The sequence below is a fragment of the Colletotrichum navitas genome (assembly GCF_030913465.1).
Source record: "Colletotrichum navitas strain CBS 125086 chromosome Unknown LY79scaffold_228, whole genome shotgun sequence".
Lineage (NCBI taxonomy): Eukaryota > Fungi > Ascomycota > Sordariomycetes > Glomerellales > Glomerellaceae > Colletotrichum > Colletotrichum navitas.
Window position 1 is genome coordinate 7991 of NW_026850774.1, and position 23662 is coordinate 31652.

The following is a 23662-nucleotide window of genomic DNA, read 5'->3' on the forward strand; positions in this document are numbered from 1 at the left end:
TTTCTCAGCACCTAGACCGAGTCTCAAATGCGGGCGTGGCATTCTTCCACTCGGACCTCGGACGGCATTGAGACTCGTGGCGGCGCCATGCCAAACAGCAGTTGACCGGCAACCTTGCATGCTGTGCTCCCGCAAGGGTGACCCGTGGCGGGATGTGGAGGTGGAGACCGGGGAGAGACCCCCGGACCATATGTCTCGAGACTATCACACGCCGACGCTTTGCGGCCTCATGGTCCACTTGGCAGAGCGGGAAGTTCATGTCGTCCGAATAGCGCGAGGGCGCGAGCAAGTGGGCCAAGACCCTTTCAGCCTCGGGCCACCATAGGGGTCGCACCGAACGTGATAGCGAACAGGCGGCTCGCGTTGACGATGCACTCCACGGGAAGCGAGCGATGTCTTTGTGTCTGCACGAAGGCGGAAGGACGAGCAAAGGGGCCCGTCGCGGTGGGACAAACCGCCTTGGCCTGCATCCAAGGCTTGCTTGGTCCGGGCGGTCAACATAGCTGTTGCGATAAGGGGAGCGCCCGCGTTGCCGGGGGAGCGCGTCGGTCGTGAGTGACGCCAAGGGACCGGCCAAACATCATTAGTTCAGGGATGGTGGCGGGAGATCAGCCGAAAAAGAAGAAGGACGGGCGATGTGGCGTGCATTCGGCTCTCGCTCTTTGTTGCGGGGAGCGATGTGCATGCTGGGACTAGGAGACTAGTAGGCGGAACGGCGTCGTTTCACGGACGTCCGGTGCGCGCATATGCAAGTCCGGTCGTCTCTCCACGGGCATCCGGGCGCAAGCAGCAAAGGAACGGGTCTCAGGTGAGGCGGTACTACGAGTCCCAAACGGGCATCGAGAATAGAACAAACACATTGGACGGACGGGCTGGCCTTCAACATGTCGAGATGCCGTACATAAGACCTCGAAATCCAGCCCGTCTAATCATTCTCGGAACACTCGACAGAACTCAAACACTCACTCAACCAATCCACTCCCAGGTATCTACACGATCCAGTTCCTTGCCACCACCACACCACCGCGTCTCCGACACCAACAGTCAACCTACAAAAATCAGCCAAAATGCCTGGTGTCACCTCTCAGTCCACTGGTTCTAAGTACGATGCCATCCCCGGCCCTCTCGGTCTGGGCTCTGCGTCCCTTGAGGGCAAGGTTGCTCTTGTCACCGGTGCCGGTAAGTCTTCCCTATACCTTATACTTCTACGGGATGGGATGCACCCTGCGGGAGTGCCGCAGCCGGAGATCGGCGAGCCTTGCTGAAATTGCGGGGTGCATCACCCGGTCCGTTCGTCTGATTCGAGTCTTAACCATTGTTTTCATCTTCCAGGCCGTGGCATTGGTCGTGAGATGGCCCTCGAGCTCGGCCGTCGTGGCGCCAAGGTCATTGTGAACTACGCCAACAGCGCCGAGACCGCCGAGCAGGTCGTCCAGGCCATCAAGAAGAGCGGTTCCGATGCCGCCTCCATCAAGGCCAACGTCTCCGACGTTGACCAGATCGTCAAGATGTTCGCTGAGGCCAAGAAGATTTTCGGCAAGCTCAACATCGTCTGCTCCAACAGCGGTGTCGTCTCCTTCGGCCACGTTAAGGACGTCACCCCCGAGGAGTTCGACCGTGTCTTCTCCATCAACACCCGTGGACAGTTCTTCGTCGCCCGCGAGGCCTACAAGAACCTCGAGGTCGGTGGCCGCGTCATCCTGATGGGCTCCATCACTGGCCAGGCCAAGGGTGTCCCCAAGCACGCCGTCTACTCCGGCTCCAAGGGTACCATTGAGACCTTTGTCCGCTGCATGGCCATCGACTTCGGTGACAAGAAGATCACTGTCAACGCTGTCGCCCCCGGTGGCATCAAGACCGACATGTACCGGTAAGAACATGCCACACTACCCTCTGCCGCCGCGGGTCATCAAGCTAACAAAATCCGCAGTGACGTCTGCCGTGAGTACATTCCCAACGGTGGTGAGCTCGACGACGAAGGTGTCGACGAGTACGCCGCTGGCTGGTCCCCCATGCACCGTGTCGGTCTCCCGATCGACATTGCCCGTGTCGTCTGCTTCCTGGCTTCCCAGGACGGCGAGTGGGTTAACGGAAAGGTCATCGGCATTGACGGCGCTGCTTGCATGTAAACGTTCAACACATAATAGATCGGAGTAATGATTCGTCACGGGGACACTAGATTGGACCACTGTACATTTTAGATTTACTACATGGGATATCTTGAATAAATCCATGTGCCCATATGTCACGCGCAGCCTTCGTCCTGAAACCCCGTGCATGCCGCCGAATGATCAGTAGCCCGGGTCCGGGGCCATTCATGTTCTCAACCAGTTCATCTATTCCACTCTTCCACGTAGGTACCCTCTCAGTGAGCCGAGATCTCGGTGACTTGATGTAATTCATATTGGGGTAGCAACCACTCTTGAATCTATCGTGGTCCTCCCCTGCCAAGCTACCTTTCGACTGCACTCATCGAACGTCTGGGCTATAGGCATTAAGGTTCAGCATCAGTTCAGCTCAGAGAGATATGCAGTCAAAAGAACGAATATGCTGAAATTGACAGCAGCAGCCGCCGACCCTATAACCTCAGTTTGACATAGTTTATCATTTCAGCAAGTCGACATGGCATCGAATCAAATTTAGGTGGGTAAAGGGATGGTATATATCAGGTCCACAGTTGATCAGTCATAAACAAGACGTTTTTGATTATTTGTTCGCCCCAGCCAAACTGAACAACAAGAGGGTGTCAATGGCTAAGTGGTAAGAAGCTGGGCGGGCATACATAGTATATAGAGTCGTATAGTAAATCGAATTAGATAGAAATGTCAACGTGGTCACCCTACTCGTTCGCATTTATTCTGTGACACAATGTGTTTCATTTCTTATCTATTTCGAGGTTGCTACAGGTAGCAGTCCGCAATTATATCCCCAAGATGTCTGTACCCATTTTTGTCAGAGCTCGCTAAGCCTTGGTCGCAAGTTCCGACCTGAAGGTGGGTGCACTCAGGGATCCGGACTATCGGCAATCCCGTAACCTGTTGGACCTTGGAGGGGTAATTCCTGTTACGTTACTTTGTATTTAGCTTAGGATAAGTCTATTCTAGTTTATTGACTGGAAACGAGTCCCTTAGGCTGACTTGTATTTATCCTTGGAATAAAGCATAGGTGAATCTTCTAGCTCCAAATCAACAATAAAACATTCTTCACTTCTTGTATGCTCATGTTAGCACCGGGGAAGATAAAGTTTAATGAGATCCACTGCTTATGGTAAGTAGGCAGTATGATCGTCGCCTCTTTCTTGACTCGTGTACTTACATGTAGCTAGGGCAATTAATTCGAAGACATGCATTATAAGTTATGTGACTGCAGTATAATCTCAATATAGCATTAGGAACAGCCGGGGAGAGACTAATAATTACAGGGTAGCATATTAAATACATAAAGATCTGACGTACCGGCCGTCATCAGCAACCATTATGGCCATTCTGCATCCAAACCTCTGACACAAACAAAAAGCTCGCTCCATACTACGGATATTTCGTTCTACTTCGACCACATCAACCACCAAAATGCGCACCGCGTCTCTACTCATTTCTCTCGCTGCCTTTGCTGGCATGGCAGCCGCCAAGCGCGGCTGCAGACCAGACCCGGCCAACCCCGGGCAAGGCTTTTACTTAATCGTTCAAGGCGACGTGCTCAAATCGATCGCCGCCGATTTCGGCACCACGGTTGACGAGCTTGCCAAAACGAACAACATCCCGCAACCCGACTTTATCAAAACCGGAACGACAATTGTGGTCCCCTGCCCATAGGGGATTTGCGCAGACTGTGCGACCGCTTAAGCCCCAAAACACGAGACGAACAGACCGACATCACCAATCTACCGGTGGAGCTTTATGAATATGAGTAGCAGCGTAGCGACATTGTGACTTAGTGAGAAGGGTGGCAAGATGGTCAACTTCAAGTTCCATCTAATCGGAGAACAATTGTGTATCTTTTTTTCAGCTAGAACAGTATTTTGGATTTTTCTCCCCCGAGATTAAAGACCGCGGGTCAAGTAGTTAAGGCTACACGGTTCAACAACGAATACAATAGTTTCAAGCTTTGATGACTTGGACCTTTAAGAATCTAAACTCGAGGAGCAAGTGATCGTTCGACTTTATCGCATCAGACAGAGTATTGTTGTTTTGGTCAACGTCGAGATGCTTCTCGGTAAGGGCAAACGACACTTGATCGAGCTAGACTCTTACGATGATATACACGTGAGCCATATGATAGTGTAGTCCTGACAATATCACAACCGTGAGCAAGGCCGCCCGTCCTCTGACAGCCTGATGAGGTTGATGAAGCCGTAGCACGATTTATTTGCCCCATGTCAGTATGTCAATCATAGCATAGTAGAGGAACTATGCACATAGAATTGTCGAAGTGGCGGCCCGCAGCAACACAATTACATGTACCCAGCCTGCCAGAGTTCAAGCCGTATCCTTTCTTCGCCCCTGGCCTGCAATCATGATCCAAACCAGCAGTGGCGACAGCCCTGCGCTTAACATTGGACCTGTTGATTCGAAAGCTTCGCGATGTCGCCCAACCAAGTTGTCATTCTCTCGCAGAAAAGGGCCTCATATTCGGCAGACCATTTCCCAATAATTCAGGGGCCACCAGCGACCAGCGATTCAAGACAGCCCCGCCCGTCGGGTTAATACTCCTACTGGCGCTGGGCGTTGACAAACCACATTGATACCCTGACTAAGCATCGTGATACTCAGTCTGACTAATGCTGATACAATTCCTGCCAATGTCAACTGCCTCAGAATGAGGGGTTAGAATTTGGATTGAGCGGCCAAGACCATCACAACTCAATATAGATGCAGGTTGTTCCTGTGAGACCCTGACATGGCTAATCACTACAATAAAATGGATCTCCTCATTTGTGGTACCTGCGGAGTGCAGTACGGCAGCCACGCAATCAAGTCATGCAAAATATGCGATGATCCTCGACAATACGTCCCTGAAGGAGGGTGAGGCTGTCCCAGTGCGGTCTCGATGTCGCTTTGATTCGTCTCAAACAGTCAACAGGGCAGGCTAACAGCTGCAGCCAATGGTTCACCACGCTTCGCGAGCTCCAAGACTCCAGAAAGCACAGAAACGTCTTCACCAAGGATAAGTACAACTCGGGCGTCGTCGCCATCCGCACCGAGCCCCCGGTCGGTATCGGCCAGCGCGCGTTCCTCCTCCGGTCGCCCATCGCAGGCAACCTCCTCTGGGACTGCATCACGTACATCGACGACGAAACGGTGAGCCGCATTGTCGCCCTCGGCGGCATCGACGCCATCGTCATCTCGCACCCTCATTACTTCTCCACCGCGCTGCACTGGGCCGAGGCATTTGGCTGCAAGGTGTACGTCTCGGCCGAGGACGCCGAGTGGCTCCCACGCCGGGGCGACGCGCACGTGCTGTGGGAGGGGCTGGCGATGGAGTTCCTCTACGGGCAGTTTCTGGCCGTCAAGGTCGCGGGCCACTTCCCCGGCAGCTCGGTGTTGCTGTGGAAGAGCGAGAAAAAGCTGTTCGTGGCGGACTCGGTCATGGTGGTGCCGAGCGGCATCTACCACGTCGACCGGCCGGAGGGGACCGCGAGCTTTACATTCATGTGGTCGTATCCGAACATGGTGAGTAGGCTCGGTTGCGCTCTTGGGAATCGGCGGCTGGTTGGAGAACTGACTTTTGGCAACGCCCATAGATCCCGCTCTCTCCAGAGGCCGTGTATGGTATCTGGAAGGCCGTTTCTGTGCTTGATTTTGATGATGCACACAGTGCCTTTATCGGCCGCGATGCCAGAGGCGATGCGAAGAGACGGCTTTTGGAGAGCGCGCAGATTTTCATCAGGTCCATGGGATACACCGACCATCCTATTCATTACGAAGAAGTTTAGTTCATCTTCACATAGAAAGCGATACTCTCTGTATTCAAGAGACAGGGATTGTTCTACTTTGCACGTTGGTGTGTTTTTCCAGTCACGTCTTTATCTTGAGGCATTGATTATTGCAGTATCTCGACTGTATTGGGTTATTTGTCCCCTATGGCGTTTCCGTCCGCGGGGTACCCTAAAGCCTTTCGGCCCTTAAAGCCAAGCGCCTTCAAATACCAAAGAAACAAGTAGGACTGTGGGTGTGTCCGGGGAGTTTAGCCGAAAAGCTTGTCCAGCACCTTTTCGACAATGTTGCTGCTCAGCTAGTCAGCATTCGTTGCTCAAAGCATTGCAAGGAAATATGACTTACGCTGGCGGCGTAGGCACAAAATTCCTCTCGTATTCATCAATCTCTTCCTGTTTATTATACCGTTAGTAACACGATGATGAGACTGCTATTGTCTTTCTACGTGATATCATCGTACCTTGTTGCGGTACAAATCGACCTCCTCAGGCTTATAGATCTTGGTGCGCTTGATGAACTTCCAGCTTAAATACAAGACGGGGAAGATGCCGACCATGGTGTACCTAGCCATGTTAGCAATTTTTTTTTGTGTACGAATTGGAGCATACGCGTCCGACTCACGAGAACAAAAAGTCGGGTATGTTCCAATACCCATCGAGGGGCAGAAAAACGGTGTAGCCACCGACAAATGTCATGATGAAGGTGCCGATGAGGCCATACCAGGCGGCATACGGCTGGAACCACCCCTTGTACGGCAGCGAGTCACGACTGATGCCTTGGGCCTTGAGGGCGCGGTAGAAGGCCAGGTACGCCGTGCACATACAGGAAAAGTTAATGAGCTGCGACGCGGTGACCAGACTGACGAACCAATTGAGCACGACGGCCGTGTTGGAGCTGAGCTGGAGGAAGCTAAGGAGCCCGATGAGCAGAACGGCGATGACGCAGTAGACCGGGACGCCCTTCTTCGTGCACCTCTTGAAGAAGGCGGGCGCTTTGCCCTCGAGCGCGAGCCCGTACAGCGAGCGCGAGGCGCAGTAGACGTAGCTGTTGCCAGCGGAGAAGGCGGCGGTAAGAACCATGGCGTTGACGATGTGCGGCAGGACCCCGATCTTGAGGCGGTTCATGGCGACGACGTAGGGCGAGGCCGCGGCGCCGGGCTCCGCATCTTTGAAGGCGCGGGTGAGCTCCTCGTCGTTGTATGGCACGAGGATGCCGACGCAGAGGGAGCCGAGGACGAAGAAGGCGGTCAGGCGGTAGAAGACGGCGTTGAAGGCGCGGGGCATGACCTTGCGCGGGTTCTCGGCCTCGCCGGCGGCCATGGAGACGTAGTCCGGCCCAGCGATCGTGAAGGAGGCCAGGATGAGGCACTGCAGGAACCCGAGGAACCGGCCGAGTGAGCCGTCATAGTAGAGCTCCGCGAAGGCCCCAGGCTCGTTCCAGTACCTGAAGCCGAACCGGTCTCCCAGCGGGTTCCCGCCGAGCATGACGATGAAGGTGAAGATGATGAGGCCGACGATGAGGATGAACTTGCCGAGGGCGGCCCAGAACTCGGTCTCGCCGTACCACTGAACGGCCATGACGTTGATGAGGCCATACAGGACGAGGATGATGGCAATGATACCGCCGGCGGGGACGGCGTCGCTCCAGAAGTGGATGATGAGGTTGCAGGCGACGATCTCGAAGGGGACGAGGGCGGCCTCGAAGACGAAGAAGTTCCAGCCAGCAGCGAACCCGAAGGCCTCGTCGACGTAGCGACCGGCGAAGCGGATGAAGGGGCTCGAGATCGGGAGGTAGGTGACCATCTCAGCCATGCTGAGGGTCACGGCCAGGATGAAGGTGCACCAAATGCTGAAAGCGATGAACAGGCTCGCCGGCCCACCGTTGAGCAAGCCCCTTCCGATTTGGACCTGCAGGTTATCGTGAGTACATTAGCCACCGGTAGCAGGCAGCCGGCGGGTGCGCGATTTCCAACGTACGTAGAGAGCGGTTCCTATGCGCGATGTGTTAGTCTTGCTGGGTCCTTTGATCTCGCACACGTAAGACGACGTACCAATCGTGCCACCGATACCAATCAGCTGGATATGACGCGACTTGAGTTTGCGATGGGTATGATCCTGCTTCAGGCTCGAATCCAGAGACGAACGGCCGCCTTCCTCCAGAGTCTCGTCATGTGGCTGGCCAACGAGCTTCTCCTGAGGGAAGCGCGCGTGGTTGGAGGAGCCGTAGGTCGGCGGGCCGTCATTGTGCCCTGCGCGCTCAATGCCGGTGGACGACATGGCCGGTGAGGAGGAGAATGTGGGGGATCGGAGCCCGGGGGGCGTGGGGGGTTGGTCACGGCGCCGCGGGATCGTCTCAAATCACCTCGGGATGGCTCACAAGTGAAGGCTTCGAGATTTGGCACTTTCCGTGGGATCAAGGTGCGCAAGATGCGCAGAGCTGCGGGGGAGGGTCTCTTCCGTTGTGAAGTCGCAAATGCGCAAGCCTTCGATTTACCGAATGGCCTTGAGGAGGAGTGAGAAGAACTGGACAATGAATTCCATATGGTTGATGACGATGGAGTGCCAAGGACTACTGAGTAAGCTACGGTCTTTCTGAGATCATTCAGGCCGGACACACTTTGAAGGAGCCACAGAGCTGCGACGAAAAAGAAGAGCGAGAAGGCTGAGAAGACATCACACGCTCGCTCGACACCGAGAGGGAGGGCTGCAGATACCTTTTTAAGGGAGCACCCACATAGTAAGGATTCCCAGAGATCAGGGACCAGTAGCACATTGCAGCGTCCCGCCGAGCAGAGCAGTATGAGTCTGCGGGATAGTGGGGGGTGGGAGGGGTGAACAGGACGAATCTGCAGGATAGCGGATTCATTCTTTGGCAAATCGTACTAATGCCTGACATGGAAACCCCCGGAAACGGGCCTGGATGGGACTGGAGGACTTGGAATGGTTACCTCACGTCACCTTGGAACTCCGTACGACATCTCCCGAGTACTGCCCGCAACCCTGTGCTTTGCACATGAGGGATCCCTGACGTTTGTTTGCCCTTCTACTCTACAAGTAGAGTAGTTAAGCCAGTCGCCTCATCCCACTCACTTTCCGCAGGGACCAGGCGCCCTTGGTTCGAGTTCTGTGTTAAATGTTTCTACACTAGGCGTGGCAGGCGGTGCCTGAATGCAAACCATCTCGGAAAAAAATGGTCAAGCAAGGTAACGGACGACCCACTGCCACTCGCGAGAGGGGTATGCTAGGCGATGATAAGTGGTGGAGTCCCGGCATAGCTATCTGTACACTGGACATAAGAGACAATGGTCTTATCGACGCATCCCCGAGACGGGAAGTGAGAGGCAATCTCAACTCGCGCCCCCTGTATGAACGCCTTGCATACCTCACAAGCGCCTGAGGGGGGTTGAGAAGAAGAACGAGAGTCCACGAGTGTCGCCGCGTTGGGTAAGCTTTGCTTTCGACTGCAGGAGGCGGCGCATCGCAGTCGCATGCTGATAGCTCTCGATCTATCGAACCGGGCGCACCTCTACGGCGGACCATCATCGTCATCATCAGCATCGAGACTACTCACCAGCAGCGTCCCGGCAGCTTGGCGTCGGTGTGTCCGGCCCATGTTCATCCCACGCGACGCAATGCGCCCAACCCAACCTGCAGCTGGCGCGGCCGGGGGGGGGACACGGGTGAATTTTTATCTTTCCAAGGTGAGAGCGAGAGCTCCAAGGCGACCAGCGATACGATATGGTCCGAGATTATAGATGGCGTGCTTTGCTGCCGTTGCCACATTCTTTTGACAATATGTCTTGGTCCCGGAGCTCGAGCTGTCAAATGACTGTCGCGCTTTAAACCATCTTGAGCCAAGGCAGTGCGAAGCTTTTAGGGACGAGGAACAAGCAACGAGCCTGGCTGGGTGCCCCCGGGAGAGGGGCATAGCGTATCGAAAAGGGCCGCTCTCTTTTGATTTCACGGGTGGCTGGCCGAACTCGCCCCCCAGCAGGCTATGAAGGCCATTGCCATTCCCCAATTGCGTTACCGTTGGCTTATTGACTACGGCTCTTGGCATCTTGGCAGAGGCCCGGAGCCAATGCTATGCTGTCGGGCCTGTCAGGATCCCTTGGCATACGGAGGCTACAGACAGAGACAGGGCTCTCTTCGAATGGTGCGGCGTTACTCCGTATCGAGAAGATAACTCGCAACTTCGTAGCGGAAGTGTCCCATTGGGTGACGCAAGTTGCACGGTTGGCTATCGCAGAATGTGAAGGTGGTTGGTCAAATCTCACTTTCACCAGGACAGATCCAACCCCCCGGGGATTCTCTGACGAACACCCCCACCCTCGACCTGCACGAGGAAGCTCGATGAAAATTCAGAGGGACTCTGACAGAATTAACAGTGATATTGTCCAAGAATGTTCGCGCGTACCACGACGCCATGTCGATCTGTCCGTAGTGGTCAGGCTAATAATGTAGTGTACCGTTTATCAATAGCAGTCGGCGAGAAGGTGGCATTTCGGCCTCGGCCGAACTGCGTTTCTCCTCTGGCGCAGGAACCACGCCCAGGAAGCCACATGGATCATCGACAGGCGCCCCCTGAATCCACTAAGTAACCTTCCAGCGCGGGGAAAAGTGTGCGCACTCACACGGGCCGTGCTATCGATCCGCGGCTACTTCTCCATGGCAATGGGGATGGGGGGAGATTCTTTTCCTTTCATTGTTCTGGTTTGTTTCTTGTCCTTTATGTTTCTCGCGTGCTTCTTTAGGGCAGCCGGTGGGCTCATTGCAATATACGGAAGCCAAACCTTGAAGTGTTGGAGTCGCACGCCGCTAGGTATGCTTAAACTGACACTAGCGGGGAATGTTGAAGCGGGTAAGAAGGGCATAGCGGAGAAAACTAGTTCCCCGAATAGTAGATTCTATTTAAAGTCGTTCGACAGCTTCATTTTCCACGAAATTAGGGCATGAGCATTCGTCTTCCAGCTGTAGAAGTTTGAAAGGGAATATGTGTTTGAACTTTCAAGAAATTTCACATCAACCACCGATGGCGACGGTCTATTAGTCTAGTTGGTTAGGACGTCGGATTCTGATATTGGAACTTCTGTAGGCCCAGGTTCGAATCCTGGATGGACCTCATTTTTGGACAACTTAAGAAGTCTTGAATTTTTGTCTTTCCTAGAGACGCACGATTTAAACTTCATTGTGCACTTTTGTTGGAGACACTCCGGATTTCACCATTTTGCAATCTTTTCATCAGACCAGTACTCACCCGTTGTCCCGCCGATATCCGCAATCGCGAGATGAACGGGAGTCTGAGCGCCTTGGTCCGGAGTCTTCGTGCCTCCTCCCCTCGTCATATCTGTGACGACATACCCTGGATGGCATGAGTTGACAATCAACTTACTCCCCTTCTCTTGCAGCTCCCTGGCGATCGCCCTCGTCATGGCGATTTCGCCAGCCTTGGAGACCGCGTACGCCGCGCTCGGCCAGCCGTCCTTCTCGTGCGTTCCCTTCTCCACCGCGGCAGTGAACTCCTCCATGAGCTTGGTAACATCTGAGACCGACTGCGCGTTGAGGAAGCGCTGCCTGATCTCGGGCGAGTACTTGCTCAACGAGCCCGATATCGAGGCCACGTTGACTATGCGGCCGTCGGGCTTGAGGATGGGAATCCAAGCCCTTGTCGCCTCCAAGGTGCCGTAGTAGTTGCAAGCCAGCGTATTCTTTACCACGTTTAAGTCTGCGGTTTCCATCGTCAGAACTGAGGGGACAAGAAGGAGGTTGGAGCAGTGGATGACGTACCAAATCCTTGCATCGCAATGCCAGCATTGTTGATGACAAAGTCGATGCCGTCGGGATGCTCCTTCTTCAAGAACGAGGCAAGGTTCGAGATGCTGCTGGAGTCGGAGATGTCAAGCTGGTGGAATTTGATGTCGGTGGCACCGCCGTGCGGCGACAGGGCCTTGGCCTGTTTAAGATCCGCATCGCCTTGGATGTTACTAACCGCCTGCTCGCCGCGAGACTTGTCTCTGGCCGTCAGGTAGATGAGGAACGGTCCGTTGTTCAAGGGGGATTTGGGGTATTGCAGCGCGAGCTGTCGGACTGCGGTCGGAGATATGAGCGGGTGTCCACAATGTGATGCGGGGGAATTGGATGAAGGGTTGCCTACCAATTGCATATCCGATGCCTTTGTTGGCGCCAGTCACCACGCCAATCCGCGAGTATGCCATTGTAAGGGTGGTTCTTACTATGATATGGTTTCTGGTCGTTCCCAGAAGCTATTTTCGGAGACGACGTTTCTCTGTATCCTACATATTTATCAATTGCTGGGTCATGACATCACTACCCTGTCATTAGTCATCGATGGACCGGCGATCCTCTGTTTCTGAGGCCATCCATTCGTTTCTCCGCCACCCGACTATTGAAAGCCCGCTCTCGAGTCCGGACAGCAATTATACCGGCGTCTGGCCGCTCCGCACCCCGACCGATTGAAGCCCGGAGCACCGCAAAAGTGGAGATACCGGCTCCGGATGTCAGAGTGACGGGATCAATCTGCCATCTTGTCCTCACATATTCCGATGGATGGAGCGTAGCCATACTCCTCAGTTTCACCGAAAATTGCACTTCGCTTCGCAGCCTTGTAATAAAGAGTGGCTTAGGCTTTTCGACGCAGTAAGTATATGGTTACATGGAACGCTGCATGCATGGCTGCGTGTTTGCCCACCGGTTCGCCCTTCCTTGTGGGGGGCTGTACGTGTCCCTCATGCATATGCAGCACGCCTGAACAGGATTTGTTACGCCCCAGCCTGCTCTGGAAAGGCAGATAGACAGACGGCACGGAATTTGGTGGAATCGTTCCACCATCCTCCCCGTCCTTTCAGATGATGAGGTTGTGGCATACTAAACCCCATGAAAAAGCCCCCCAGGACATACCTTCTCTCGTTCATGTTTCACAACTCCAAAAAAGATAGTTACTTGCCGACGCATCTGTGACCATCGACATGGCCGAAGTTATTGGGATCCTTGCGAGCGCAGCAGCACTCATCCAGCTCGTAAGCTACGGCAAGAAATCCGCCCGCGCGTTGCACCGATTCTCTCATCGTGCAGGCTTCTCGAAACCAGACGTTGAGCGATGTGCCAATCATCTAAGAACCTTTTCGCTTGCCGTTAGCTTGGCTGTCGAAACACTGGACGAGTATGACGCAGATACCAACACATCCCCCGTCTTTGACTTCATGAAATCAGAGCAAGTGATCAGGGTCATATCTATCGACTCGGACTCGCTTGGAATGCGCCTGAATTTAGTTGTAAAACGTTTCCGGAGTCTTTCCAGAGGCAGCCGAACACCAGTGGCTTTCGTCAAGTGGTGGCTTCACAAGGACGATGTCATTACTCTTTTCCCCGAAATGGAAAGGATCAAAACCAACCTCACATTGATCATAGCTGCGATCCAACTGAAGCTGGTCTACACAAAGATTAAGATGCAATCTTCTGATTCACTCGCTATTAGAAAACTGAAAAAGAAAAAGTGAGTGCCGCGGACTAGGTATTGTTGATACCAGCAATCTAACTCCACTGTTACTTAGGTATAGGTTGGAAAGCAGCATTAGAACCCACTTGGACATGTTGGCCAAACTTGAGGACCAGATAGAGTGTGCGCATCAACGTATATCTTCAATAGGTCAGGGACCGTCTATTGCCGCCTCTAATTCAGCATATGAAGCTCTTTTTGACTGGGGAAAAGCATTGCGAAGACTGGAGACGTATCAAACACGGCATCTGCGTCGCCTAGGCCCACTATTCCCCAGGACGTCGTCCAAAGTCCTACAACTAGCAAGATCTTGCATGTCGATGAGAAAGACATATCTCAAGCTATCACTGGTTATATAAGGGACCCTGAAAACCGAAGAGCACCCCTACCCGTAGACGCCACCCTCTACCACAGGCTGGACGGAAACATTATTTCCATGCTCGAAGCTCGGGAGCTTGGACTTGATGTAATACCAAACGATGAAGATAAGGAAGAGTTTAGAATATCATTCGATGGCTTGAAACCCCAAAAATGTGTTGGCGAAGTAGAAATACTTTGGTCAAAGATGATTGGGGGCACCGTATTGTCGCATCTAATATTGCAATTGTACGTAGTTGAACACGGGTTACACGGCAAACACGGCAAATCGGACCTTATATTCGGTGAGCCTTTTACACAAGCCGCGGAGAAGCAAAAGCAGGCGTACGCGCTGAAAGATGCTACGTGGTTTGAGTATTTTGCTTAGGCTATCCAGTTGAGTTCATACACACGTCCGAGTCTGCCAACATACGTAACCCCAGGGGCGCCGCCTAGATGCTCCAGTATTTGTCCAAAACGTGATCTTTGTGCATCACGAAATTTACAATTACTTCTTCAACTCGCCTTGACGTCTTGCGAGAGGTCCTAACGCCTGTATTGCAAAACGCTATGCAAACTGCACCACACCCATCCCAGAAACCATCAAGACTCACAATCATTGCCTGCATCTGCCAATGCAATCACTATCTCATTGCCAATCACAGGCCGCGGCGACTAACCAAGAACCGATCTGCGCCCCGCTGCGCTACGCTGCGGAAGTCGGCACCTCGAGGCGGGGCAGGCTCCACGGCTTATCAGCTGAGGAGATTGTAAGACCTAGATAGCGCACAAGAAGATGGCTGTGTGACCTGGTTCTTCGATCCCAGCAGATACTTTTTCTCTCATAACCAACCTGAACTCCTTAGGCTGGTCTGGCCAAACCCAAGTCTTGTTGTTTTGCACCGAGGATGCAGCGAACTACGATCTGGTGTGCTGTCTTGGCGACTTTCCACGCCTCAGGTGCCATCAGCTCCTACGATGGCGTCCTCCTGTGTTCAAGCAACTCGTCATCGACGGTTCCTTCAATTTTCCCCTTACAAGAGAAAGCCGACTCCGTAGACCTATTCCCAATGCCACCCTGTGGGACATTCTTGTTGGAGGAGGCTACCATTGACCAAATGCAAGCCGCGATGGATGCGGGAACTCTGACGTCGCAACAGCTTGTTTCTTGCTACATGCAGCGGACGTACCAGACGCAAGAGTATATCCAGTAAGTTAGCTTCCAGTCGGAGTGAGCTTTTTGGACAGACTGTCATTGCCCGGGAACCTGACGTGGGAAACAGCTCCATCCTGCAGATCAATCCGGATGTTTTTCTGATTGCCGCGAAGATGGATGCGGAACGAAAAGCCGGAAAGGTCCGCGGTCCTCTTCATGGGATCCCGTTTACAGTCAAGGATAATATTGCAACCAAAGACTCCATGGAAACAACCGCTGGGAGTTATGCTCTTCTTGGTAGCATCGTCCCTCGCGATGCTCACGTGGTAGCCCGTCTCAGAGATGCAGGCGCCGTCCTATTCGGCAAGGCGGCCCTGAGCGAGTGGGCTGATATGCGCAGCAATAACTACTCCGAAGGCTTTTCCGCACGTGGCGGCCAATGTAAAAGCCCATACAACTTCACCCTCAACCCGGGTGGGAGTAGTACGGGAAGTGCTGTTGGCGTTGCTGCGAACGCCATTGCATTTGCGTTGGGCACGGAGACTGATGGGAGCGTCATCAACCCCGCGGAACGCAACGCCATCGTGGGATTCAAGCCTACAGTCGGTCTTACGTCTCGGGCTGGGTACTTTGGACTCCTGCGATCTTGAACGGGAGACTTGGCTGACGATAGATAGTGTTATCCCAGAAAGCGAACACCAAGACTCCGTGGGGACTTTTGGACGCACGGTCAGGGATGCAGTGTATGCCTTTGATGCCATATACGGAATTGATCCGCGAGACAATTACACATTGGCTCAAAAAGGCCATACCCCGGAGGGAGGATACACCCAGTTTCTCTCAACCAAAGCAGCTTTGAAGGGCGCTACGTTCGGTCTGCCCTGGAAGACTTTCTGGGTCTACGCAGACGATGAGCAGAAGGAGGCTCTGGGTCAGGTCCTCAAGCTCATCACCTCCGAGGGGGCAACCATAATCAACAACACTGAGATCACCAACTATCAGACACTAGTCAGCCCCGACGGGTGGGACTGGGACTACGGAACGACAAGGGGCTACCCAAACGAATCCGAGTACACGGTAGTAAAGGTTGACTTTTACAACAACATCAACTCTTACCTGTCTGAGTTGGAGAACACCGACATCAAGACACTTGAAGACATCGTTGCATTCAACTACAACAACGATGGAACCGAAGGCGGAAACCCGTGGCCGCTCGGAACTTCGGCATTCTACTCCGGCCAAGACGGGTTCCTTGCTTCCCTTGAGTCGCAAGGAATTAAGGACGATATCTACCACCAGGCTGTCGAATTCACACAGACATCGACACGAAACGGCATTAGTGATGCCCTTACATTGGCCAACGGCTCAAGGCTTGCTGGGCTCCTGGTTCCCCCTGACGTTGGTCAAACGTACCAGATCGCTGCCCAAGCTGGATATCCAATGATAACCCTTCCAGTGAGTGTGCGGTCAAGTGACGGCATGGCCTTTGGCCTCGCCATCATGCAAACAGCCTATGGAGAAGCAGAGCTGGTCAAATGGGGAAGCGCCATTGAGGACGTGCAGTTGACAACGGAGGGGAACCCTTACAAAAGAACGTTGCCAAGATGGCATGAGTATTTGTCAAGGAACATACCAGTCTTTTGAAATGAAACATCTCATAGATCTTTGCCCGTTTGTTGTAGTGTTTTGAATACTGGGCTAGTAGGGTTGGTTCCAGGTTACCATATTCGCGGGAGTTTTCTTTCCCACGCCAAACCCTTTGGTCTTTATGTAGGGAGCTTCAAGCAAATCACACGCGACTGAGCCCATCGCCAGGTTCGACTGAACCAATTTCAGAAACCAACTCCGGGGTGAGATGTCGGTCAGCCAAGGTCAGCGGTGCATCGGTGGTAGGCAAAGCAAAATTCACATGGCCCACCAACGTTAGGCAATATAATTGAGTGCATCCCACTTCTATCGATAGCTCTCCTGACACTGTGGGCCGCCAACGGATGCATGGGTCTCTGAAACGTCCATGACATTCGCCGTAGCCCATTATCAACTGGGATCTCACTTTCCTGGTCAACTTTCTCTACTTCTATTGCATTTACGGCCTGGCAAGCATCGCCAACATGATACTCCGGCGAGAAGATGACCCTATTTTTGCGAAGATGCTTAGTCTCATCGTCGTTATCCTGTCCGGCTCTGCATCGTTACTGGCCCAAGTCAAGGAATGTCTTATGGAATTGCTGTGGCGTGCTTCAATAGGCGTTTGGCTCGAATAGATCTACTTTGGTCATTTCATCTCGCTATTCGCGCATCTATACAACGTCGAAATAAGTTCAAATGACCCTAGATTCCACATGAGTTGGCTTGGGAATAACATAGACGTTCTGGTGGTGATTGGAACCGCCTATAGACTGTTGACTTTCTTCGCAACGCTCTTTGGGCATTGAAGGCGTAGATGCAACTTATTCCCGAGGCTTAATTATCAAGCAAGGAGGGGGTCTCTGTTTCTATCGTTTCCATGACTGTTTATATGCACCATCATAGCACGCCGTCGACGCATTATAGCACTTCCATTGGTGCACCAAGAGATGAATACTATACATTCTCAATGACTTCTTTCATGAGTGTCTTCGCAGCTTTCTAGAGCTTCTTACCCAAAACCAGATAACTTACAGACAACCTCGGCTGAGACCTGAGATGATACGGAATAGTTTCCATCTACCTTACAAAGGAAAACATACTGTAAACTAGTGTAGTCAACCAATGGAAGTCCCGAAACAGGAATCCCAAGCAGTTAATGGCTAGTGTCTTGAGAGTGCACATTTGTGACCAGCGCAAACACTATTATGTATATGTGTTCGGGATGGAAGGCTCAGTCCTACCGGCTGAATAAACTGTGACGGGTCCGTCTCGATTCTTCAACTCATGTTGATATGATTTCTTAGGCCATCCTAGCCATAAAATTCTCTATAAGTCTGGCTCTATGTACGTTCCTTTTGCATGGCATTTCTGTAGAAATATGGTTGTTCGAATGCAGGTAGTGAAGGTAACAACGCGAACCAGCTCCTCACAGGCGTATTTGATGAAAAGACCAATCTATAATAGGATTCCATGTACTGCTTAATCATGCTGTGACAAAGTGGCCATTAAAACCTTGACTGTGCAGTTGAATTGAGAGTGTCAAGACCTTACAAAAAGCCCCTTCTTTTTCGTAGTCGATGTTTTTTGTTTCGAGCAGCCTTGCGAAAGCCAAGCCACAAGGGCCAGCGCCGATGATGGCGACAGGGGTCGTTGTCGGACTTGTTTGAGGTCTAGCCATTGTGTGTTGGTATTGCTCAATATGGAAGTGTAATAATGTTACTCTTATCTTTTTGTGATCCTGGAATACGGAATGCAAGCTGTACCTTGAGGTAAGCTGATTGTAAGCGAACACGGCTCAAATAGATGACATTTCTGATGATCTTAAATATCATGTCCATCATCAGGATAGAGAAAACGGACTAGTTTAGAAGCCACCCACTTACCAATATGCGCCGGTTTCCGGACTAAATGCCTATGATTGGACGGGTCCGGAATTTCGGCAATCAGTCGTCCGGGTCTAACCAGTCATGATTAACGTGTTAGGACTTCAACCTCTGACTTGCTTATTCCATCTGGAAGCATCGTTCATCTGATGTAAACAGAATCTCATCAGATAACGCGGAAGCAGGAACACGACTGGACAGCCGACCGAAAAGCCGTCAATCCCGGGGAGCCAGCTCCCGTTTTACGAACAATAACTGCCAGTTGTGCAGAATGGACCGTGGCAATGACTCGGAGTCGAGCACCACCCTAGCTCGTTTCGCAGTAAGCTAGAAAAGTGCTGTTGCGACGGCTGTTAAACTCACATATCCGGGCATGCAGTGTGACTATTGCCGACAGAAGAAGTTTAAGTACATGATTTATACCTTCGCATGCAGCCGAAAAACGGTCATCTTGAGCGGTTTCTGACATTTCGTCGTGGAAGGTGCTCAAGAGAGCTACCCAAGTGCAGCGCTTGCAAACCATGGCCTGGTAGCTGCGATTACACACGAGACAAGCCAGCACCCACGCCAGGTGCCACTCATGTCAATGATCGGTGAGTTAATGTCAAAGTGTTCTATTAGTTCTATGCTGATAAGCGTAAATAGACCGAAAACACCAAGCTCAACAAGCCCTTCCTCCATTGAGCAACGGTTGCAAAGCATTGAGAGCAGCCTTCAAAAGTTGACTGAAGCTGTAGAAAGAGTTCTAGAGGCTACCACTGCGAAAAGTGCACCGGTAAACAATGAAACTACACCAAGAGTGACACACACAAGTGACATCCGTGCCCCGAAGGATGAGAACACTCCAGGGCTGTTCCTTGGTCCCTCTCATTCGTTCTCTTTTCTGAAAGATACGTCAAACAACATCGAGGCAGCTTTGCGAACGTCCACACCTTTTGCGTACCAGCATGCTCGTTCTGAATTGCAGTTTCTATCGACTTCGTTGACGACTGCGACTGTCAAGACGGAGGTTATTGGAGACAATAAAGGATTTTTCATACCTTCAAAGGCCTTGGGCTATCAGCTTATCGGCAGTAAGTCGTATGTGAATAGTTAATATTGCGCCGCTGATTTTCTACCTTCAACTTGTCAGCCTTTCTGGAACATGCACCGACCGGCGAGTTTTTTTTCAGTACTCCTCCGGATGATCTCTTGAAGCAGATTGTATTTCATCCAGAACAAGTCACACAAAAAGCTTGGGTTGTGTTCTTTAACTACATTATGCTCGCACAGGCTTCTACTGAAGAGGAAAACCACGCCAACCAAGCCGATAAATTTCGGCGCAACGTGCGAAAGGCGCTAAACCATAGCAGCATCTTCCTAGAGCCGCGGGAAATCAACGTACAGGCTCTGACCATCATGGCAATGCATGGTGAAGACTATACATCCCCAAACCTCTCTTGGATGATTGTTGGGCACGCTTGCCGTCAAGCTGAGGCGTTGGGTTTACATGTTTCGCCACATCTCGACTTTGAGTCTCACCAGCGGAGCTTGTCCCTCTTTTGGCTCTTATTCATTGTTGACAAGTCATGCACCCTTGCATTTGGTCGATCTCCATTTCTTCCGGTAAATTCGTACCAAGATGTTCCACTGCCGGAGTTCAGCTATCTTCTCAAGTTCCAGCCCCATACTGACGGCCGTTTCGCCGACTCGCAAACGCCGTCGAAACCATCTCACTTTGGCGCCCATTTCTTTATTGGAGGCATAAAACTTGCCAAGATCATGGGATCGATTATCGAGTTTCTGTCTCCTGGACCGTCTGCTTTCAAAAGGCATGAAATCAAGTTGCAGCTTGAAAAATGGTATGCAACGACAATAAAGGTTGGTAGTAATAGATCAACAAAATTAGAGGGGGGGACTTTGATGCTCATCAAAATTACTATAGATATTGGAGGATACTATTAAGGCTGAGAGGAACTCCCTTGGGACTTCTCAACTCCAGGAAATGTCTCTTGGTCTTAACAGCATGAGGTTTCAGTACCTGCATATCGTCATTATCCTCCTTAAAGGCGACGAGTCTTTTGCGAACCTCAGGTTAGAAGCTGCAAGAGAGGCCCTATTTTTGCTCCCAACAGTGGTTTCCAACTGGTCGTCCGTCTACAATGGGGTTATTTGGTATTGTTGGCATATGGGTGATGCGGCCGGAGGCAGTGGGTCACGTGACACACCGCCTACTGGCAGAATCCCCCACCCTTGCCCATACGCAAGGGTGCTGCTACACTTGTGCTCCTACTTCACCTTGTTAACTAGTTAACTATTAATAACCATAATTAACTACCTTTTCTTAACCTTTATAATATTATAAGATAAGGATCCTTATTAATTAACTAGTAAAAACTAATATTAATTAATAGTTAATTATTACTAATAACTAGTAATTAATAAGGCTTACTATTATAGAAGTTTACTTAGCCTACTATAACTTAGTAGACTACTAACTAAGTTAAGTATTATTAAGGTTACCTTACTTCTATAAGAAACACTATAGTGTCTATTACGCTATTAGAACCCCTTTAATAAGTAAAAATCTCTTTTATACTAACTATAGTACTATTAAGAAGAGATACTTAAGTAGTAATAATTACTACTATATTTAACTTTTTCTTTTATCTTTATATTTACTTCTTTAGAAATTTATCTTTATTTACTTTATATATATAAAACTAACCTAGTACTATTTAAACTTATAAGTATAAGTTATATTAAGAAGAAAATTACTACTTAATTACTACTATAAAAGTTATATAGTAATTACTACTAATTAACCTTAATAATTAACCTTATAATAAGTTAATTTAGTAGTACCTTATACCCTAAGGTGTTTACCTTTATAGTAAAATATATTAACTATAAGAAGTGTTATAGGACAAGTGCCTTATATAGTAGATAGACAGGTAGGACATAGGATTACCCTGTTAGTATATATCTAGGTATATGCCTAGGGGTATATATCCTATTACCTATTTCCTCCTATAAAGAAGGGCAACCTTAATAGACAACCTACACTTATACCTAGCTCTTGTCCTATATTATTTATTTAGCTCCTTATTATTACTTACTTTATTTTATTACTCTACTGTTATACTTTACCTTTATACTATATTACTTTATATTACCTACTATAGCTTTACTTCTTTTATTAAATCTATAATAGCTAGTAAGAAGGCTATATTAAGTAGTAGTATAACTACCTTAATCTATACCTTTAAAATTTTTCTTTACTAGGATATAGTAAAGATACCCCTCTACTTTAACAAGAACTAGCTTATAAAAACAGTATACTAAGGCTAGTATAACTAGGCTAAATTACTAATATATAGTATATATATATATAGCTTTAGTAAAATCTAAACTATAAAGTTACTTATTCTCTACTATAGAGCCTTTATAATAATATATATACTTTTATATTTATAGAATTTAATAGTAATAAGCTATTTTATAAGATAATAAACTAGTAAAAAAGGTTTAAACTAAATAGTAATAATATAGTTAATCTATATTAGATAAAATTAAATATCTAGATAGTAAAAAGAATTATTAAAAATACAAGAGAGTATTTAGACCTATATATATAGCTTTATATAAAAGCTATAAATATCTTATTATCTTATACTAACTTATAAACCTCTTAGTTATTAAGAAACCTAGTTACACTAGAAAGATATATAACTAAGTAGGTACTAAATACCTCCTAGAAAATCCCTCCTTAATAAACTAACTTAAATAAAGATATTATAATAAGTAAAGCCTCTACCTAAAGTAAAAATATCTTACTAAATAGTATATTACTAAAGTAAATAAAAAGTATAGTAATATTATAGTAATTACTAAAAGGCAAAGGACTAGAAATTATAGGCCTACTAGGCTTCTATACTAGCCTACTAGTAGATCTTACTAGGAAAAGTAGACTACTAGTCTATCTTTAACAAAGATTTAAAAGTGTATTTTATATAGAATTTGTATTTTTTTTTAAAATACAAGGCTTTTTAGACTAAGTTATAAATATTAAATTATATAATTAATATATATTATAGATCTTAAAATTATTATAAGGGTTATCTAATATAGTTTCTATTTTTAGTAATTATATACTAAGATATACTAGTAAATATAATTTATATTTGTATTGTATTTTTTGCCTAGCACTATATAATATATGTTAGTGCCTATACTAAAAATAGATTTCTTAAAACTAGAACAGAAAAGCAGGGCTATTTCCTAAAACAGAAATAAAAATATTAATAAATTAAGAAAAAAAAGTCTTATCTAAACCTTATTTTACTTTATTTTTATATAGCTTATATAAGCCTATATAATTACTAATACTTTTTTACTACACTATAAAGGTCTTAACACTTATATAAAAACCTTGTATTTTTTTTTAGAACTCTAATCCTTAATAATACCTATACTTTATACTAAGTTAATTCTTAGCTAGTATAGGTAGCTACCTATATAGCCTAGACTTACTAAGGTTTTAGCCTATATAGGCCTAGATAGCTTAAGCCTTTTACTTATTTTATAAAGTATATTAATAACTTTTACTATTAAGGTAAATAATATATATACTATCTATAGCCTAAGGACTACTAGTAGTATACCTATTCCCCTAGGGGAACTACCTAGGTAGACTACTAAGTACTACTTACCTTTTTATATACTTAACGCTATTAAACTTAATAGTTAGGTAGGCTTAAGCCTTATAAAGACTACTACCTTTAAGTTAACTAGTAATTAACCTTATATAGTAAGAATAAGCGCTAGCCTTAATAATACCCTTTACTATAGGCCTAATACTACTAATAGATATAAATAAGTTTATAATAGCTTTCTTTTATACTATAGTAGCCTAGATATAGTAGGCTAAGACCTTATTAAGTTCTATAACTAGCCTAGGTTATATACTAGCCTAGATATACCTAATAATAATAGTTAAGATATTCTAGCTAAATATAGACACTAATATTACTTACTTAACCTTATCTTTTATAATTATTATATAATATATTACTATAAGGTAGAGTTATAGATCTAAGTAGTTAAGGTAATATATTTAGATAAACTATCCCTATAGTGTTTTAGTTAAATAGTTTAATAATATCTCTATAGTTAAGTATATAACTAGTAGAAATTTTAACTTATAACTA

General features: G+C 48.5%; 9 protein-coding genes and 1 non-coding gene across 10 annotated transcripts; 8 read left to right on the forward strand and 2 right to left on the reverse strand.

The window, feature by feature from the left end:
* Positions 1 to 1067: 1067 nt before the first annotated feature.
* On the forward strand, positions 1068 to 2129 carry LY79DRAFT_595391 (short chain dehydrogenase; the record flags this gene model as incomplete). The annotated part of the gene is made up of 3 exons (XM_060561774.1): positions 1068 to 1179; positions 1333 to 1870; positions 1931 to 2129. The coding sequence occupies 3 exons, from the start codon at positions 1068 to 1070 to the stop codon at positions 2127 to 2129; spliced, it is 849 nt and encodes a 282-aa protein (XP_060406869.1).
* A 1365-nt stretch (positions 2130 to 3494) lies between these two features.
* Positions 3495 to 4055, forward strand: LY79DRAFT_573819 (uncharacterized protein). Its single transcript, XM_060559515.1, has one exon. The coding sequence runs from the start codon at positions 3570 to 3572 to the stop codon at positions 3810 to 3812; it is 243 nt and encodes an 80-aa protein (XP_060406870.1). The 5' UTR covers positions 3495 to 3569; the 3' UTR covers positions 3813 to 4055.
* Positions 4056 to 4917: 862 nt separating this feature from the next.
* LY79DRAFT_595392 (metallo-beta-lactamase superfamily protein) lies at positions 4918 to 5932 on the forward strand (the record flags this gene model as incomplete). The annotated part of the gene is made up of 3 exons (XM_060561775.1): positions 4918 to 5021; positions 5099 to 5669; positions 5741 to 5932. The coding sequence occupies 3 exons, from the start codon at positions 4918 to 4920 to the stop codon at positions 5930 to 5932; spliced, it is 867 nt and encodes a 288-aa protein (XP_060406871.1).
* Positions 5933 to 6006: 74 nt separating this feature from the next.
* On the reverse strand, positions 6007 to 8307 carry LY79DRAFT_170370 (amino acid permease). Its single transcript, XM_060551210.1, has 5 exons — positions 7984 to 8307; positions 7910 to 7923; positions 6555 to 7840; positions 6394 to 6496; positions 6007 to 6325 (listed from the first exon to the last, which is right to left on the reverse strand). The coding sequence occupies exons 1-5, from the start codon at positions 8207 to 8209 to the stop codon at positions 6275 to 6277; spliced, it is 1680 nt and encodes a 559-aa protein (XP_060406872.1). The 5' UTR covers positions 8210 to 8307; the 3' UTR covers positions 6007 to 6274.
* A 1944-nt stretch (positions 8308 to 10251) lies between these two features.
* Positions 10252 to 11060, forward strand: LY79DRAFT_573827 (uncharacterized protein). Its single transcript, XM_060559516.1, has one exon. The coding sequence runs from the start codon at positions 10601 to 10603 to the stop codon at positions 10886 to 10888; it is 288 nt and encodes a 95-aa protein (XP_060406873.1). The 5' UTR covers positions 10252 to 10600; the 3' UTR covers positions 10889 to 11060.
* On the reverse strand, positions 10967 to 12188 carry LY79DRAFT_573829 (carbonyl reductase). The gene is made up of 3 exons (XM_060559517.1): positions 12087 to 12188; positions 11720 to 12019; positions 10967 to 11657 (listed from the first exon to the last, which is right to left on the reverse strand). Exons 1-3 carry the CDS (start codon positions 12145 to 12147, stop codon positions 11152 to 11154), a joined length of 867 nt encoding a protein of 288 aa, XP_060406874.1. The 5' UTR covers positions 12148 to 12188; the 3' UTR covers positions 10967 to 11151.
* LY79DRAFT_t286 lies at positions 10973 to 11054 on the forward strand. Its single transcript has one exon. It is a non-coding gene; the product is annotated as a tRNA-Gln (tRNA).
* A 628-nt stretch (positions 12189 to 12816) lies between the features above and the next one.
* On the forward strand, positions 12817 to 13990 carry LY79DRAFT_573830 (uncharacterized protein). The gene is made up of 2 exons (XM_060559518.1): positions 12817 to 13445; positions 13504 to 13990. The coding sequence occupies exons 1-2, from the start codon at positions 12919 to 12921 to the stop codon at positions 13805 to 13807; spliced, it is 831 nt and encodes a 276-aa protein (XP_060406875.1). The 5' UTR covers positions 12817 to 12918; the 3' UTR covers positions 13808 to 13990.
* Positions 13991 to 14713: 723 nt separating this feature from the next.
* Positions 14714 to 16605, forward strand: LY79DRAFT_530754 (amidase; the record flags this gene model as incomplete). Its single annotated transcript, XM_060556201.1, has 3 exons — positions 14714 to 15015; positions 15089 to 15586; positions 15639 to 16605. The coding sequence occupies 3 exons, from the start codon at positions 14714 to 14716 to the stop codon at positions 16603 to 16605; spliced, it is 1767 nt and encodes a 588-aa protein (XP_060406876.1).
* A 2007-nt stretch (positions 16606 to 18612) lies between these two features.
* LY79DRAFT_573836 (fungal-specific transcription factor domain-containing protein) lies at positions 18613 to 20725 on the forward strand. Its single transcript, XM_060559519.1, has 4 exons — positions 18613 to 18795; positions 18853 to 19066; positions 19119 to 19546; positions 19606 to 20725. Exons 2-4 carry the CDS (start codon positions 18903 to 18905, stop codon positions 20415 to 20417), a joined length of 1404 nt encoding a protein of 467 aa, XP_060406877.1. The 5' UTR covers positions 18613 to 18795; positions 18853 to 18902; the 3' UTR covers positions 20418 to 20725.
* Positions 20726 to 23662: the final 2937 nt, after the last annotated feature.